Source organism: Bufo bufo, chromosome 1 (genome assembly GCF_905171765.1).
Source record: "Bufo bufo chromosome 1, aBufBuf1.1, whole genome shotgun sequence".
Classification (NCBI taxonomy): Eukaryota; Metazoa; Chordata; class Amphibia; order Anura; family Bufonidae; genus Bufo; species Bufo bufo.
The window spans coordinates 797,928,146-797,943,615 of record NC_053389.1 but is presented as its reverse complement, the minus strand read 5'-3'; the positions used below and the strand labels follow the sequence as shown (position 1 = coordinate 797,943,615).

The 15,470-nt window shown below is 41.8% G+C and overlaps 1 protein-coding gene across 1 annotated transcript in view; it reads right to left on the bottom strand.

Annotated features, from left to right (window-relative positions):
* LOC120988562 (venom factor-like) overlaps positions 1 to 15,470 on the bottom strand; it is a 170,604-nt gene that overhangs the window by 113,964 nt on the left and 41,170 nt on the right. Inside the window, exons 13-17 of the mRNA XM_040416090.1 lie at positions 15,045 to 15,236; positions 13,504 to 13,653; positions 12,740 to 12,869; positions 3,542 to 3,616; positions 1,845 to 2,045 (exon numbers count right to left, since the gene is read on the bottom strand). Coding sequence (XP_040272024.1) covers positions 1,845 to 2,045; positions 3,542 to 3,616; positions 12,740 to 12,869; positions 13,504 to 13,653; positions 15,045 to 15,236 — 748 coding nt within the window. The remainder of the gene's footprint in view (positions 1 to 1,844; positions 2,046 to 3,541; positions 3,617 to 12,739; positions 12,870 to 13,503; positions 13,654 to 15,044; positions 15,237 to 15,470) is intronic.

Here is a 15,470-nt window from a genome sequence, read left to right as displayed (position 1 = left end):
TAGCTATTTTAGGGGGATATCTGTGTGTGCAGGTAACTATTACTCTGCATAATTATTAGGCAACTTAACAAAAAACAAATATATACCCATTTCAATTATTTATTTTTACCAGTGAAACCAATATAACATCTCAACATTCACAAATATACATTTCTGACATTCAAAAACAAAACAAAAACAAATCAGTGACCAATATAGCCACCTTTCTTTGCAAGGACACTCAAAAGCCTGCCATCCATGGATTCTGTCAGTGTTTTGATCTGTTCACTATCAACATTGCGTGCAGCAGCAACCACAGCCTCCCAGACACTGTTCAGAGAGGTGTACTGTTTTCCCTCCTTGTAAATCTCACATTTGATGATGGACCACAGGTTCTCAATGGGGTTCAGATCAGGTGAACAAGGAGGCCATGTCATTAGATTTTCTTCTTTTATACCCTTTCTTGCCAGCCACGCTGTGGAGTACTTGGACGCGTGTGATGGAGCATTGTCCTGCATGAGAATCATGTTTTTCTTGAAGGATGCAGACTTCTTCCTGTACCACTGCTTGAAGAAGGTGTCTTCCAGAAACTGGCAGTAGGACTGGGAGTTGAGCTTGACTCCATCCTCAACCCGAAAAGGCCCCACAAGCTCATCTTTGATGATACCAGCCCAAACCAGTACTCCACCTCCACCTTGCTGGCGTATGAGTCGGACTGGAGCTCTCTGCCCTTTACCAATCCAGCCACGGGCCCATCCATCTGGCCCATCAAGACTCACTCTCATTTCATCAGTCCATAAAACCTTAGAAAAATCAGTCTTGAGATATTTCTTGGCCCAGTCTTGACGTTTCAGCTTGTGTGTCTTGTTCAGTGGTGGTCATCTTTCAGCCTTTCTTACCTTGGCCATGTCTCTGAGTATTGCACACCTTGTGCTTTTGGGCACCCCAGTGATGTTGCAGCTCTGAAATATGGCCAAACTGGTGGCAAGTGGCATCTTGGCAGCTGCACGCTTGACTTTTCTCAGTTCATGGGCAGTTATTTTGCGCCTTGGTTTTTCCACACGCTTCTTGCGACCCTGTTGACTATTTTGAATGAAACGCTTGATTGTTCGATGATCACGCTTCAGAAGCTTTGCAATTTTAAGAGTGCTGCATCCCTCTGCAAGATATCTCACTATTTTTGACTTTTCTGAGCCTGTCAAGTCCTTCTTTTGACCCATTTTGCCAAAGGAAAGGAAGTTGCCTAATAATTATGCACACATAATATAGGGTGTTGATGTCATTAGACCACACCCCTTCTCATTACAGAGATGCACATCACCTAATATGCTTAATTGGTAGTAGGCTTTCGAGCCTATACAGCTTGGAGTAAGACAACATGCATAAAGAGGATGATGTGGTCAAAATACTAATTTGCCTAATAATTCTGCACGCAGTGTATGACATATATGCAAAAAAATTCAAAAATATCTGATAGACGCTGATCCCACCCCTGAAACCCACACCAGTGTTGAGAATGGCTCTTTCCATTCTGTTTTATGGAATTTATGCAGTCTAGAAAATATGGCCGGCTGTTCCCCTTATTCCCTTAGAAGTAAAATTTTATAGCGTTTTAGTAGAAAAAAAAAATCACAGTCCTAAGGGGTTTGTACAGAATTAGAAAAACATGGCTGCCATCTACCAGCACCACAATTGCCCATGGTTAGTGTCTAGTATTGCAGCTAGGCCTCATTGAAGTGAACAGAACTGAGCTGCTATACCACCCACAACCTGTAGTCAAGCGAGGCGCTGTTGTTGGAAGAAGTGAAGCATGCTTTTGCATTCCTGTATGAACCCTTTAATTTCCTTGCCACGTGTCCACTCACTTCTGTCGTAAGTATCCGTTTCTTTCAGTATCCTCTCAGCCTTCAGCTTCATTTCAATGTATCTGCAGCAGTCCAGGAAAGCTTCCACACACTTTTCTACTTCTTGAATGAGGCGAGCGCGCCGCTCACAGCTGTGGCCCATTGGGTTGCTAATCATGCCATCATGGCAGCATTTCTTCTCCAGATCTGTGTAATTGGAGGCTAAAGGATTGAAGAAACATGTTTATTTTATGACACCCATCAACACTATCAGTCATGGAAAGGACCACACGGTATGAACAGGACCAAACCCTGCTCCAGTTCCATAAATCCAATTGGTCCAGCCAGTCTGATTCTGATGCTTCTCGGTTCCCCGATGGTCTCTGCTACATGATCCCTCTCAACACACAGAAAATAGCTGCAGGCCACAGAGGTAGACCACCACGGTCACAGATTGGCTGAACAGGCATTTCCTTGAGTGTCCAGAAGGACCATAAAGCAGAGAATGGCGGAGCATCATGGAACGGGAGCCACGAGGGATCTGTGAAGTATGGCGATTTTAAGCATTCTTGGTCTATGGAAAAACATATTGACCAGACAACGTCTTTAAAATCCGATATTATATATGGCTACAGTTGGCTTGAGGACCTTGTGTGTGTGGTTCTTAATTACCCAAACTCATGCCAAAAAGGACCCAGAATTCAGTGAGACAGACCCAGGTTCCTGCCACACATCTCATGGGAAGAGATCAATCATATACTGATTTTGTTTCTTGGAAATTCTCTAATACTGACTGGCATGGAAAGGGATAGCTACATGGCTGCTTGAATGGAAGCTCCTGCTGGAGGAGCAGTAAGTAATACAGGACCATGTGCAATGCGAGGAGGGTTTTGTAATATTGGGGCATTGTGTCTGATGCTGTTGTATGGGTTTTGCTGTAGAAGTAACTACTCTCTGGGTACTGCTGAAGGATTATTACATAGTCACTGCTATACAGCTGGTATCATTTTATTAATGTTCCTGTGCAATGGGCTTAAATGTGTAGGCTTTTCTACCTGTGCAGGGTGTAGATAAAGCCCACCCCTGAAGATTGCACTGTCATTTTATATATATGTTAATATTTTTACCTTATATGCATGTTGTAAATGTGCTACAATGTCCCCTTTTGGCCACAAAGTGTGCCTGCTGCAGCAGAAGTCAGGAGGCTCATGCAAGAGGTTGCTAGACAGGAAGTGGGTCAATTATGCTGCTGAATTGAACAGTCCTTAGTAGAGGGAGCCCAGTGATGATGCACAGGGCCCTGCGTCTGCATTACACAGGTGGTGCAAATGGCCTAACATATTCAGTTTTACCGCCAGCGCGTGTTGGCTGTTTTCTGTCATGGCTGCGCAATTTTCAATGCATTGCTGTACAGACCCAGAAAGAAATAGAGCATATCTGGTGATTTGAGGAGAGACAAGCTGCAGAGGAGGAACAGTGACGGTTTTCGAACATTGCTGTAGATCCAGAAGAAGAGTGCCAAGAGGTTTGTGCTTATCAAAGCCGAGGAGTTAAGTGGATATATGCTTTCATGAATTAATATGTATTATAAGACTATGCTACCTATTGGAAGTCCCATGACACCACATTTTAAAATCCAAAAATAGCCGGTAATAGCCGCAAATAGTAAGTAACAAAACAAAACAAAAAACAAACAAATCTACAATTTCTCCTCCTACCCTTCTTAGTTTTGTGTTCCATTAAAGCCGCTGACGTGCTTCTTTTGCGTCTCTTAGTGTCCACACATGATGGATCTGAGAATAAAAGAGAAAATGGCCTGGAATGAAAATCATGAAAAAACAGAGCAAAAAAAAAAACAACAACAACAAAACAAAAACAAAACAAATGGCTTCTTAATGTAACATTCCAGGAAAAAACGAATACACAGGCCCTTGTTATTAACCACTTTGCGGCAAAAACTGGAGTGAAGAGATGAATAAAAGTCACCATTGATGGTGCATGAAATTTTTGCACAAAATTGTGTGTTTTCTTTATACTCTCATTTTTTCAAAGTGCAGGAGAAAGTGGGTGCGGTTTACTGGCAGTGATTGGGTCAAAGATACATTTACAGTATTAATAGTAAATCCAGAAAGACCCAAATTACACTTTCTATTGTTTTATGCTTAATTCTTGGGGGTATGAGGGAGGAACACCCAACATAGATTTCTGTTTTGAGGATATGTGAATCTTCATGTCATGCACCTCCCTTCAGACCCTACACTACACTATGGCTTGAAACTGTGGTCCACTAATGTGAGTACTCCTAGGTTTTGGCAAAAATGTGGTACAAGAGGAAATGATCTATATTACACTACAATTCTGGCATAAAATACAGTCTTAAAGTAAGCCAACCAATAACTGGCGTAAAATTAGAAAAAAGTGTCTGTATCTTGCACAGCGGTAATCATCCAGCCCGAGCCACCATGATAAATCTGGAGCAGGTCTAGAAAGCCTGTCTAATGTGTGGATAAATAAGGACACCTTTGAAAACTAGTCAGTAGAGATGGCCTTGTGGTTCGCCCGGCGGTCGTTTCGCAGCGAACTTTGCGTGTTCACGATTCGCTGAACATGCGAACATATGGAGATATTCGCGCCCGCCATATTATTTTACATTGTGAAGAAATTTGACCCATGACACATCCATCAGGTGGTACAGGACATCCAATTGAGACATTTCAGCACATGGACACACCCCCTACCTTATAAATAAACCTGATCTGGCCGCCATTTTACATTCAGTGTTTTGCCAGTGTAGGGAGAGGCTGCTGTGTGGAGCAGGGACAGGCTGTTAGGGACAGAAAACACTAGCTAATAGGGCCACAAAAGTCATTTTAAGGACTGGTATAGGTGTGCTATCAATAGGTGTGATACACAGAGGGGTGCGATATACTATAATATACTTTTATAATGAGTCAAAACACATAGATCTACATAGTGATCACCTGGAAGTCAGGGGCCTAGGGGCTAAGGGCTTACTAGGGCCATTTTTATATAGGGTAAGGTTCCGGACGGGGTCACTCTTATCAGGGCGGGTGGTCTATGGTTAGGCTATCAGGGCCAGAATAGCACACCCCTGTAGGGCAATATCAGGGACAGTTCTTTGCCCACCCTGTCCTTCAATACCACATCATCATCTAGCCCAGGGATAGATGGTTTTTGCTTTCCCTCCTGGATTCATCTATGTGCACTGGAACCCCCCGGATTGTGGTAGGACATATGGTTTCTGATTTGGTGCCGCCGAGCACTTGTTATTGCCGACCACATCTATGCTTTTTGCTTAAAGAGGACCTTTCACCAGAATAAAGTATCTAAACTGACTATATAGACGTGTAGAGCGGCGCCCAGGCATCCCCCTGCACTTACTGTTATCCCCGGGCGCCGCTCCGTTCTCCGGTTATAGCCTCCAGTATGTTCATAGTTAGGCTCCACCCAGGGGAACCTGCCGGAGTCTCTTTCTCCTATGCTGTAGCGCTGGCCAATCGCAGCGCTCAGCTCATAGCCAGGCTATGAGCTGAGCACTGCGATTGGCCAGCGCTACAGCATAGGAGAAGGAGACCGCGGCAGGTTCCCCTGGGTGGAGCCTAACTATGAACATACCTGAAGGATTCTATCACAGTCCAAAGCCTATTTTTATATAAGCTTATATTTCATCATGATCTGTACATTAATACATTTCGCAAGCAGGGACACGTAGCAGGTGAAAGTCCATATGAAAGCTATTACTAAGAGGTTTTGCTCACATGTTATGGATAGCCTTGGACTCAGGTAAAAAGATAAGATTACTAAAATGTGTAGCTGGCTACTGTTTAACTTAAACATCATGTCATTTAGGACTATATATGTCTCACGAGATTAATAAAATTCTTAGAGTGATTTTGAACTCCACAAGAACTGTGTCTGACCTCATTATCACTCTCTCTGGCCAGATAGAATCAAATCAAGCTGAATACCAAAGTCTTGTACCTGGGGTACAAAATAAGGGAAAGATAAAGATATTTCCTTACAATTTGGGGGCTCGTCCGGAATTGAGAAGGTCATCCTCATGTTTGGTAAGAAGAGACACTGATTTTTGTCCTTTAGGCCATTCCGGGGGCACTGACCACATCTCGATTCAAGTAAGTACATAAGGGACCCTTAGATAGACTTCGAAGTACTGTGTCAGGGATACAGTAAGCATAACTCAGGGAGTTTTTGCCTTAGGATTCAGGGAGTCTAGTAACAAGAAAAGTGCACTTCAGAGGGCTCAGGGAGCCCCGTAAAAGATCTGTTCCGGGAACAGAAAGGATTCAGGGAATCCAATAACAAGGAAAGTGCACTTCAGAGGGCTCAGGGAGTCCCGTAAAAGATCTGTTCAGGGAACAGAAGGTTTAACAGCTTGATTTGATTCTTAATAAGATAATTGTAGAAGTTTTGCATGATAAGTTGTCTGATAATTGTAGAAGTTTTGCATGATAAGTTGTTTTGTCTAACACAGTTATATAAGAGGAAGTGACAGGCTGGGTCGTAAGTGTACAGCTGTCGTCCCAAGACTAACATTCTGTGTTTTGAATTCTTTTTGTAAGAAAATAAGTTTTAATAATGGGTAGTCAAAAAATCTAAGATAAAATACCCTAAACCAGAACCAGGAGAAACATGTAAACAATATGTTGCCCGAGTCAGTCCTACAAAGTATTACCTTCTTAACTCATGGATAGATAATTTGGCAGAATGGACAGAGGCAATGGAAGCGATAGACCCCTTTCCCAGGGAAGGAGACAATAGCATATATCACATGGACATGGTCAAGGGTCTATGCTTAGGCGACACTGCTGCCTGACCGTATTTTGAACCTGACCCTTCATGGGATATGGATTATATGCAGAAAGGAGGAGAACAATGGCTAGAAATAGCTCCCCACCGGTATGACCCCAACATGTGCAAGACAAAAGGTTTAAAAAGATTAAAAGACGATAGAAAACTACATGAGATACAGACTAAGAAGGAAAAAGAGGAAAAGGATAGTGAGACCAGGAGACCTGAGACATCCATGCCTTTTTTTGACGGTTGGTAATCAACTAATGAAAAAGGCTTTGGACATAGATGACCTTAATAAAATTATTAAACACTGCCCCAAGCCTACTGTGGCTCTGTCTGGCACAGTGGCTTATTTAAAGAAAGCCTGTAAAGGGAGGAATTTCACCCAAGAAGACCTTAGACTCATAATTGACGGAATAGTGGGTTCCCACAGTTCATGGGATTGGAAAAAGGTAACAACAGTATCAGAAATAGACCCCAATACCAACGCAAAGGACTATATCTGTAACACTGAGCACGGACAACAGTTAATATGGAAAGAGTTAGAAGAACACATGATAGAGGTATTTAAACAAAAGTCTTCACTCCCAGTAGCCGTAGCATGTAAGCAAAAACCCTCAGAAAGCGTTATTGATTTCTGGAGATTTGTGGATTGCTGGAAATTGGAGGCATGGCTACTGGTTCTCCAGAGTGACAGTCTAATTATTTCCACATTTATTAACAATCTATCTGATAGGCTCATGCTTACAGTAAAAAAGAACTTCTCCACGTGGACTTCAGACAGCATAGATCAATTTAAAACATTCCTGAGATAAGGGAAGCGGGCAGGGAATCATGCAGAGTAAGTAATGTGTAATATATTATACAAGATGAAGAATTGTTCGGTCATTTTCTTCCCCAAGCAGTGTAATGTGGGAATCCAGCTTTTAACAAAATGACTGTATGATTATAACATGTATATTGTCTTCTTATAAGAGTTGATTAATCACAGAGTGAAAACCAGAAGACATTGGAAAACGCAGCAACAAACTGTGTGTGGTGTGGATATCTGTTTCCAGGAAAGCTGTGTTTGTCTATGCTGCAAGTTTTGGAATGAAACAAAGAAATTGTTTGACTGTGTTGGAAGATACATGATTCAGTGGAATGTGAATGGGTGTGGCTTTGAGTTGTAGTGGAGTTAAAAAATGTAAGAAGCCTGAGAGATGTTTTTAGCAGAGCTGTGTGTGCAATTAAGTTTTTATGTATGAGGGCAAGGTTATGAGCTGTTTTGAGTACATGAAAATGTATGTGAATGTGTATGGAATACGGTATTTGTTTTTATATAATATGCGCATTGAGAATTTTTTTTTTTTTTTGGAAGTTTTTGGTTTTAATTGGTGCCAACAGCATTGATCAAGCTGTACATTTTTTTTATTGAAGTCAATGAAAAAATTTTATGGGCCCTTTGTGTGTTCATGTCTGTATTGTCAGATCTGTTTGTTTCAATGTTTGCAGTTACATGTTACATGTTAAGTGTTGTGCTTAACATCAGAGCTCTGTTCTTATGGACAGCTGGGATACTAATGACGGACAGGAGGAGGACCACAGCGTCCGACTAAAAGGGGTGGACTTAGATGACTAAGAGTTGGAGAAAGGAAGTGTGAGCCTTCTATGTGAATTAATGGGGTTTTGACAAAACCTTTCAAAACTGACTCACTACCACTCGAGACCATGGACAGGGAATACATCACAGATCATGTATTTAGCATTATACTAGATTGCCCAGTCAGCCTGTTAGGGAGAGATTTGTTCATTAAGCTTGACTTGCAGGTATCAGCAAAGAATCAGGACATAAGAGTACACTCAGGTCTCATTCCAATCTCTACACCAGTGCCACTGATTCTTGCAAACATACAGAACCACCCAGAACTTAATAACATTAACCCTGCATTATGGTCCTCAAATGAATATGACACAGGATTCATAGATTGCACACCTTACAAAGCTACTGTGAAACCAGGTGTCATCTCAGTGTTCCAGAAACAATACCCGCTGTTAAAAGAGAAACTTGATGGACTTAGACCAATGATAGAAGAATTCCTACAAAAGGGAATCCTGGAAGAGGTGATTTCACCCTACAGCACGCCCGTGAATCCAGTGACAAAGGCAGATGGTACTACCCGCTTTGTACAGGATTTAAGGGCCATCAACAACATCATTGTGCCTATAGCCCCTGTTGTACCTGATGTCACTTAATTATTATCTGCCTATAGTGTACAGCATAGTCCTCCAAGCCACGTTAAAACCATGGTACCCCCCCCCCCCCCCCCAAGGTTCTGTGCTGCTGCAATATGTCGATGATTTGTTACTGTGTAGCATGTCAGCGGAGGCCAGCATTCAGGATGGTTTATCACTGTTAAAATTGTTGTCAGGATGTGGTCACAAAGTGAAACTTAAGAAAATGCAATGGTGTAAAATGCAGGTTGAATACTTGGGCTTTGTCCTCACAAAAGGTGAAAGGAGAATCGGCATAGAAAGAGTCCAGTCTATTGCGGGCCTTGTCACCCCGCACACCAAGAAAGAAATGTTATCTTTCCTTGGTATGATAAATTACTGTAGACAATGGATTCCTGATTGCTCTTATTATGACAATGTTTTGAGGCAAGCCACTCTGGACGGAAATCCAGATTTGATTAAATGGTCTTCTGAAATGTACAATGCATTTGATTATCTGAAATGTTTACTCATGTCAAGTCTAGGGCTGGGCCTCCCTGACTATAATATGCCCTTCCACATGTTTTCACGCCAAAATTGTAAAACCATGGCGGGTGTACTGACACAAGAAAACGGAGGCAAGTTGTGTCCTTGTGTATTTTTCTCAAAGGTAATGCCCACCCCTGTTCAAGGGATGCCGGCATGTCTGTGTTCTCTTGCAGCCTGTGCTATGATGGTAGAGTTGGCAACTCCTTTCACAATGTGACATTACACCATTTTGCACACCACTCATGATGTTGTAGGCCTACTCAAGGGCATTCACACTCAACACAGCAGCTAGCTGAGCTCATTGCACTCACTAGGGCATGTATTCTACATACTAATAGACCTGTCACCATTTATACTGAGAGTAGGTACGCACATGGGGTAGTGTGGGACCATGGTATGATTTGGCAGAGGAGAGGATTCACGGCAGCAGATGGTAAGGATCATGTCTCACAGGGCAATGCACTGGCAGATAAGGTGGCGAAACGAGTGGCCAAATGCAACCCCACAGGTTTGTGTAACCATTGGGAGATGCCATGTCTGGCACCTCCAACCCCTGAGATGTTGCAAATACTTACTGATCTTCAGTGGTATGCCACTGAACAGGAACAGCAAGACTGGTGTTATCCAGTATTGCAGAAAAATCCTAAGACAGGATTAGAATTAGTCTGCAAAGAGGGGAAGTTATGCATTCCCCCAACACAGTGCTTCCATCTTAATAGCACATTTACACAGAGTAGGACATAACAGCACTGCAATCCTTATGGGTAGGCCCTTTCCAACTCCTTGGGCAAGTCACCCCCTAGTGGTACAGGAAGGCGACATAGACCAGATTAGGGAAGACTATGTCACCAAATTGATACAGGTACTTAACAAAACTGAGGACAAAGTTGCTTGTAAGTCTCCCTCTTTTCCACAGATGAGATGGTGGTCGAAACACTGAAGAAAGGAAGAGCTCAAGGTGATTTTGTATATGGCCCACCTACTACCGTGGTTGCAGTAACCAGAACAGCCTTGGCCTTGAAGAAGGACAGGAGGTACTAACGGGGACAGACAGCCCTGACCTCAAACGAGGCCCAGAGGTACTAACGGAGGCAGACAGCCTTGACCTCGAAGAAGATACAGAAGGGGTACTAATGGAGGCAGACAGCCTTGACCCCCAACGAGATGACGCAGTCGGGAAATTCCTCGAGATGGCTGAAATGTAGTGCCTTGATAATTGCAGCCCCCAGTAGCTGTATGGACGGGGCTCCTACGTTCCCAATCGAATGACACAGATTTGCAGGATCATGATGTTAAATATGGATATGTAAATCCTTATCATGCTTGTTATAACTGTCCTACATATGAGACTCTGCAAAGTAATATGATAGAAATCTAGAAAGTTGTAAAAAGATAGTATCAGGAAAAAAATATATATATATGCAATGTAATATTACAAAAACAGTACCATCCCTAGACAAACATGTACCTCTATCAGCAGGATGGGTATTGGCCTGTGGAAATACAGTGCAGGGTGTGCCCTCCCTTCTTACCATATGTAAAAATGTGGCCGAAAGAGGGGTACACTCAACATTCCAATATACTCCGGTAGAGGTGGAAGAGGTAAACACAACCTCAACAAAGCCTGAGGATTATACTCCTGAAGGGTATATGAAATACCTAAAGGCTTACAAGCAAACTAAGGAAAAACTAGAAAGGAACAAAATGAAAAACCCACATTATATAGAAATATGTCGTTTTTAAGAGGGGTTGAAGGATTCTATTACAGTCCAAAGCCTATTTTTATATAAGCTTATATTTCATCATGATCTGTACATTAATACATTACGCAAGCAGGGACACGTTGCAGGTTAAAGTCCATATGAAAGCTATTACTAAGAGGTTTTGCTCACATGTTATGGATAGCCTTGGACTCTGGTAAAAAGATAAGATTACTAAAATGTGTAGCTGGCTACTGTTTAACTTAAACATGATGTCATTTAGGACTATATATGTCTCACGAGATTAATAAAATTCTTAGAGTGATTTTGAACTCCACAAGAACGGTGTCTGACCTCATTATCACTCTCTCTGGCCAGATAGAATCAAATCAAGCTGAATACCGAAGTCTTGTACCTGGGGTACAAAATAAGGGAAAGATAAGGATATTTCCTTACAATACCGGAGGCTATAACCGGAGAACGGAGCGGCGCCCGGGGATAACAGTAAGTGCAGGGGGATCCCTGGGCGCCGCTCTACATGTCTGTATAGTCAGTTTAGATACTTTATTCTGGTGAAAGGTCTTCTTTAACTTGAATCATTTAATTTGAATCATTTAATTCATATTAAGGGATATCTTTTCCATTCACACGTCCGCAAAATGTGTCCGCATCCGTTCTGCAATTTTGCGGAATGGGTGCAGCCCCATTCATTTTCAATGGGGCCGGAATGTGCTGTCCGCATCCGCATTTGCGGATCCTCACTTCCGCATCTGTGCTTCCGTTTCCGCAAAAAAATAGAACATGTCCTATTCTTGTCCGCAATTGCAGACAAGATTAGGCATTTTCTATTATAGTGCCTGCGATGTGCGGTCCACAAATTGCTGAATGCACATTGCAGGTGTCCGTGTTTTGCAGATCCACAAAACACTTACGGACGTGTGAATGGACCCTCATAGTAACATTATTAAAGGTTACGTTTTATCTTTATGTATATTCTAATGGATTGCCTTCCTTGTACATGTTATGTTAGACAGTATATTATAGTGCATTTGCATTGTGCGGCAGTTGTGTGCGGTTCTGCTGCGATACTGCAGGTATATAGAGGGACAAGCGTTATTGGAACAAATCATTTCTACTGGTGTGATATACCAGTCGCCCCCCAAAAAAACTGATTGAAGCGGGGTGTTATATACCAATATTCTTTCTTTATAGTGCATTTGGGGACTGTATAGTGCATTTGCGCATGCGCGTACGCGAAAATTATATTGCCGATATTTCGCATTGAAAAAAATTATGAATGGAGATCGCAAATTCGAATAATACATCTGGTATGTCACTGTCCATGTTGTGGGACTATTTGTGCACTTCTAGTAATTATTTCTTGGCTGCAAATATCAGCTGAAGGTTTTTCAGGTTCGCCTGCCGTTAAAATGAATGGGACCCGCCGCGAACTTGCGGTTCGCGAATCGTCCCGGCAGATGTTCGTCCATCACTACTAGTCAGGTACTGGTGGTTGTTTGGGAGGCAAATGTGTTCTGACCAGTTCGTTTTAAACCCCAGACCTAGTACTGCAAGATGACAATGAAAACCACTGTGCCACTATGACAAACCGTACAAAGGAAAGCCATCATTCACAATTACCAGATCTCTCTTTAGTGCTCATTCCAAAATTTGTCTGTACAGCCAGTCCAGCATCGTAAAATACTCCCATATTATCAGCACCACTTCCTGGACCACATCCAAGGTCAGATTTATCCACGATTTCCCATACCTGAGAGGCAAATAAGAACCATATAAGCCTGTCATCACAAATGTCATCAATAATGTAAATGGATATGATGGGTTTTGGTATGGTCAACAACTTCTTGGATTCACCCTGCATTTGGTATATTCACATTGTCCTACTTATTTCTACTTATTTGTTATCTACAAACATTTGAGGACCCTATCTTTTTGGCTACAGCTTCACTTTGACACTAGGGGGGTCATTTATTAAGACTGGCATTTTAGATGCTGGTCTTAATATCCCCTAAAGCTGTTGGTGGATCTGCCAGAGTTATGTAGAGGTGCCGGTCTCTACATACCGTAACTTCGATCCACCGCCGCTTCTAAATGTAAGATAGCTTCCTTGCTGTCTTACATTTAGACCATGTTCTACGCCTAAAACAAGCCTAGAAAATGGTAAATGAGACTGGCCTACCAGCCCTCCCCCTTTTTTAGACCTGGCATGAGCGGGGAAAAGTTGCAAAGGAATAATATACTCTAATATTGACGTATTTCGGGTTAGTAAATGACCCCCTAGGTCTCTATGCTCTGTGGTAAATTGTTGCATTACCACATCAGGAGAGTGATATATACATTTCTCTTTATAGTTTTGAGACGTCAACATATCTACAGGTTCTCACCTTTCTTTGAATAAGTTTATACTTGCTGTTTACTGTGAAGACACCTTTATCGACTGCCACCAGTCCAACGGTGGAATTATAATTTGCTTTTACAGTCAGTTTTACTAGATCTTGAGGTTTTGCAATGTTTCTGTCGGTCTGCAGGGTCAGCTGTGGATCAGAAGAAGCATAGAAATACAATTATCTGTGAGTTTCAAAAGAATGAATAGATGGGATCTAAAAAATTCCACATGCAATGCAAAATATTAAGGTTCTGGTATGTTGGCGGTCTTCTGGTTTGAACCATCTCATCCGATTAGAGGTCAACTTTAACCCCTTATTGAACAGCCTGTTTTGAGCCTTATTGACCAACAGTTTTTCTTCCTTTTTTGGGGGAAGAAAGGGATGCAAATGAGGTCTTAACAAGCTCTGCCTCTGATGACACCAAATGTAAGGCAGCTATCCTATAAGTCATTGCTCAAAACTTTAAATAGGCCTTGAGACATGACTCGGATATTATATAAGCCAGCACCTCATCTGCAGACAGATGTTTCGGGGTGATTGCCTCTCATCAGTGCAGAGCAGAGAGTTCTGGCTTAACTGGGTAAGAGGCCTAAGTCAGGATTTCTCCTTGGACTTTTTAAGAGCTCATTTGCACCCCTTTCTTCCCAGAATTCCAGAGGAGACATGTATGGCCGGCCTATAAGTCTCCTCACACCTACTAACTCTTTCACGCCCAGAGTTTTTGTTTTGTGCTCCCTGTTGTACTTTCCAACGCCACCATTTAATATTGCATATGATGTAGTAAAAGCGGGAAAAAAATTCCAAATGGGGTGAAATTGCAAAAAAAAAAGCAATTCCGCCACAGCTTTATAGGTTTTTTATTTACGGCATTCGATGTACGATAAAAATAACTGGTTACTTTTAATTCTACAGGTCAGTACGATACCTTATATGTATAGTGTTTCTTGCATTTTGATAGTGATAAAAAAATTAAAAAGTGGGGAAAAAAAAGTTTTTTTTTTGTCGCCATATTTTGACCCCTATAACGTTTTTGGAATTATGTGTATGGAGCTGTCAGGGGGCTCATTGTTGGTGGGGCGATCTGAACTTTTCATTGATACCATTCTGGGGTGTGTATGACTTTTTGATCACTTTTTATAAACAATTTTGTAGAAAATGAAGCGACCAAAAAACTGAGAATCGGGCATTTGGATGCTTTTTTCTGTTTTGCTGTTTGCCGTATGGGGAATATATTTTTTATATTATGGGCGTTTTCCCACATCGCGACACCCATGATGTGTAATTTTTTTATTTGAATTTGAATGAACTACCATCCAAAAACACAGTTGCAACAAGTCTGTGTGGTCACTTTTTATATTTTTATTATAATTTTTTTTTATGCGTGCGCTACCTGGGTCAATAATTAATGTACAATATTTTGATGTATCTTTTAATAATATTTTAATGAATTTTTATACAAATGGTGAATTAATAAAATACAGATGATTTGTTGAGAGACAGTCTCATTAATAGATAATTTTAAAAATGTATTATCTTACCGTTCCTATACAATCTTCCACCATGTGCAACCACAGGGAGTCAGAGACTATCTCTCTGTTAACAGTGTAATATGCAACAATACGGAATGATGGCATCAAGTCCTCAGTGATGAGCAGTGGCACGCTGACCAGGTTCTGGCCAGCCAGACGACTATACTTGCCCACTTTCATTATTCGGCCTTTGCTTAGTATCTGGAAAAGTAGGAAGTCATGGTATCACATATCAATGAGTGTATATCAGCTCTAACATTGCAATCCAATCTAATACCTGCAGATCTCACTCTTGATCTGATTTCTAAAGATTATATTTGGGGCTGTATTGCAGCTCACAATCCCAGTAGTTGTCCACTCCCATCTTGATTGAAGAAAAACCACCAAAGGACCTGCGGCGAGCGTGATGACTTCACCATGTGATCACGCTTGGCG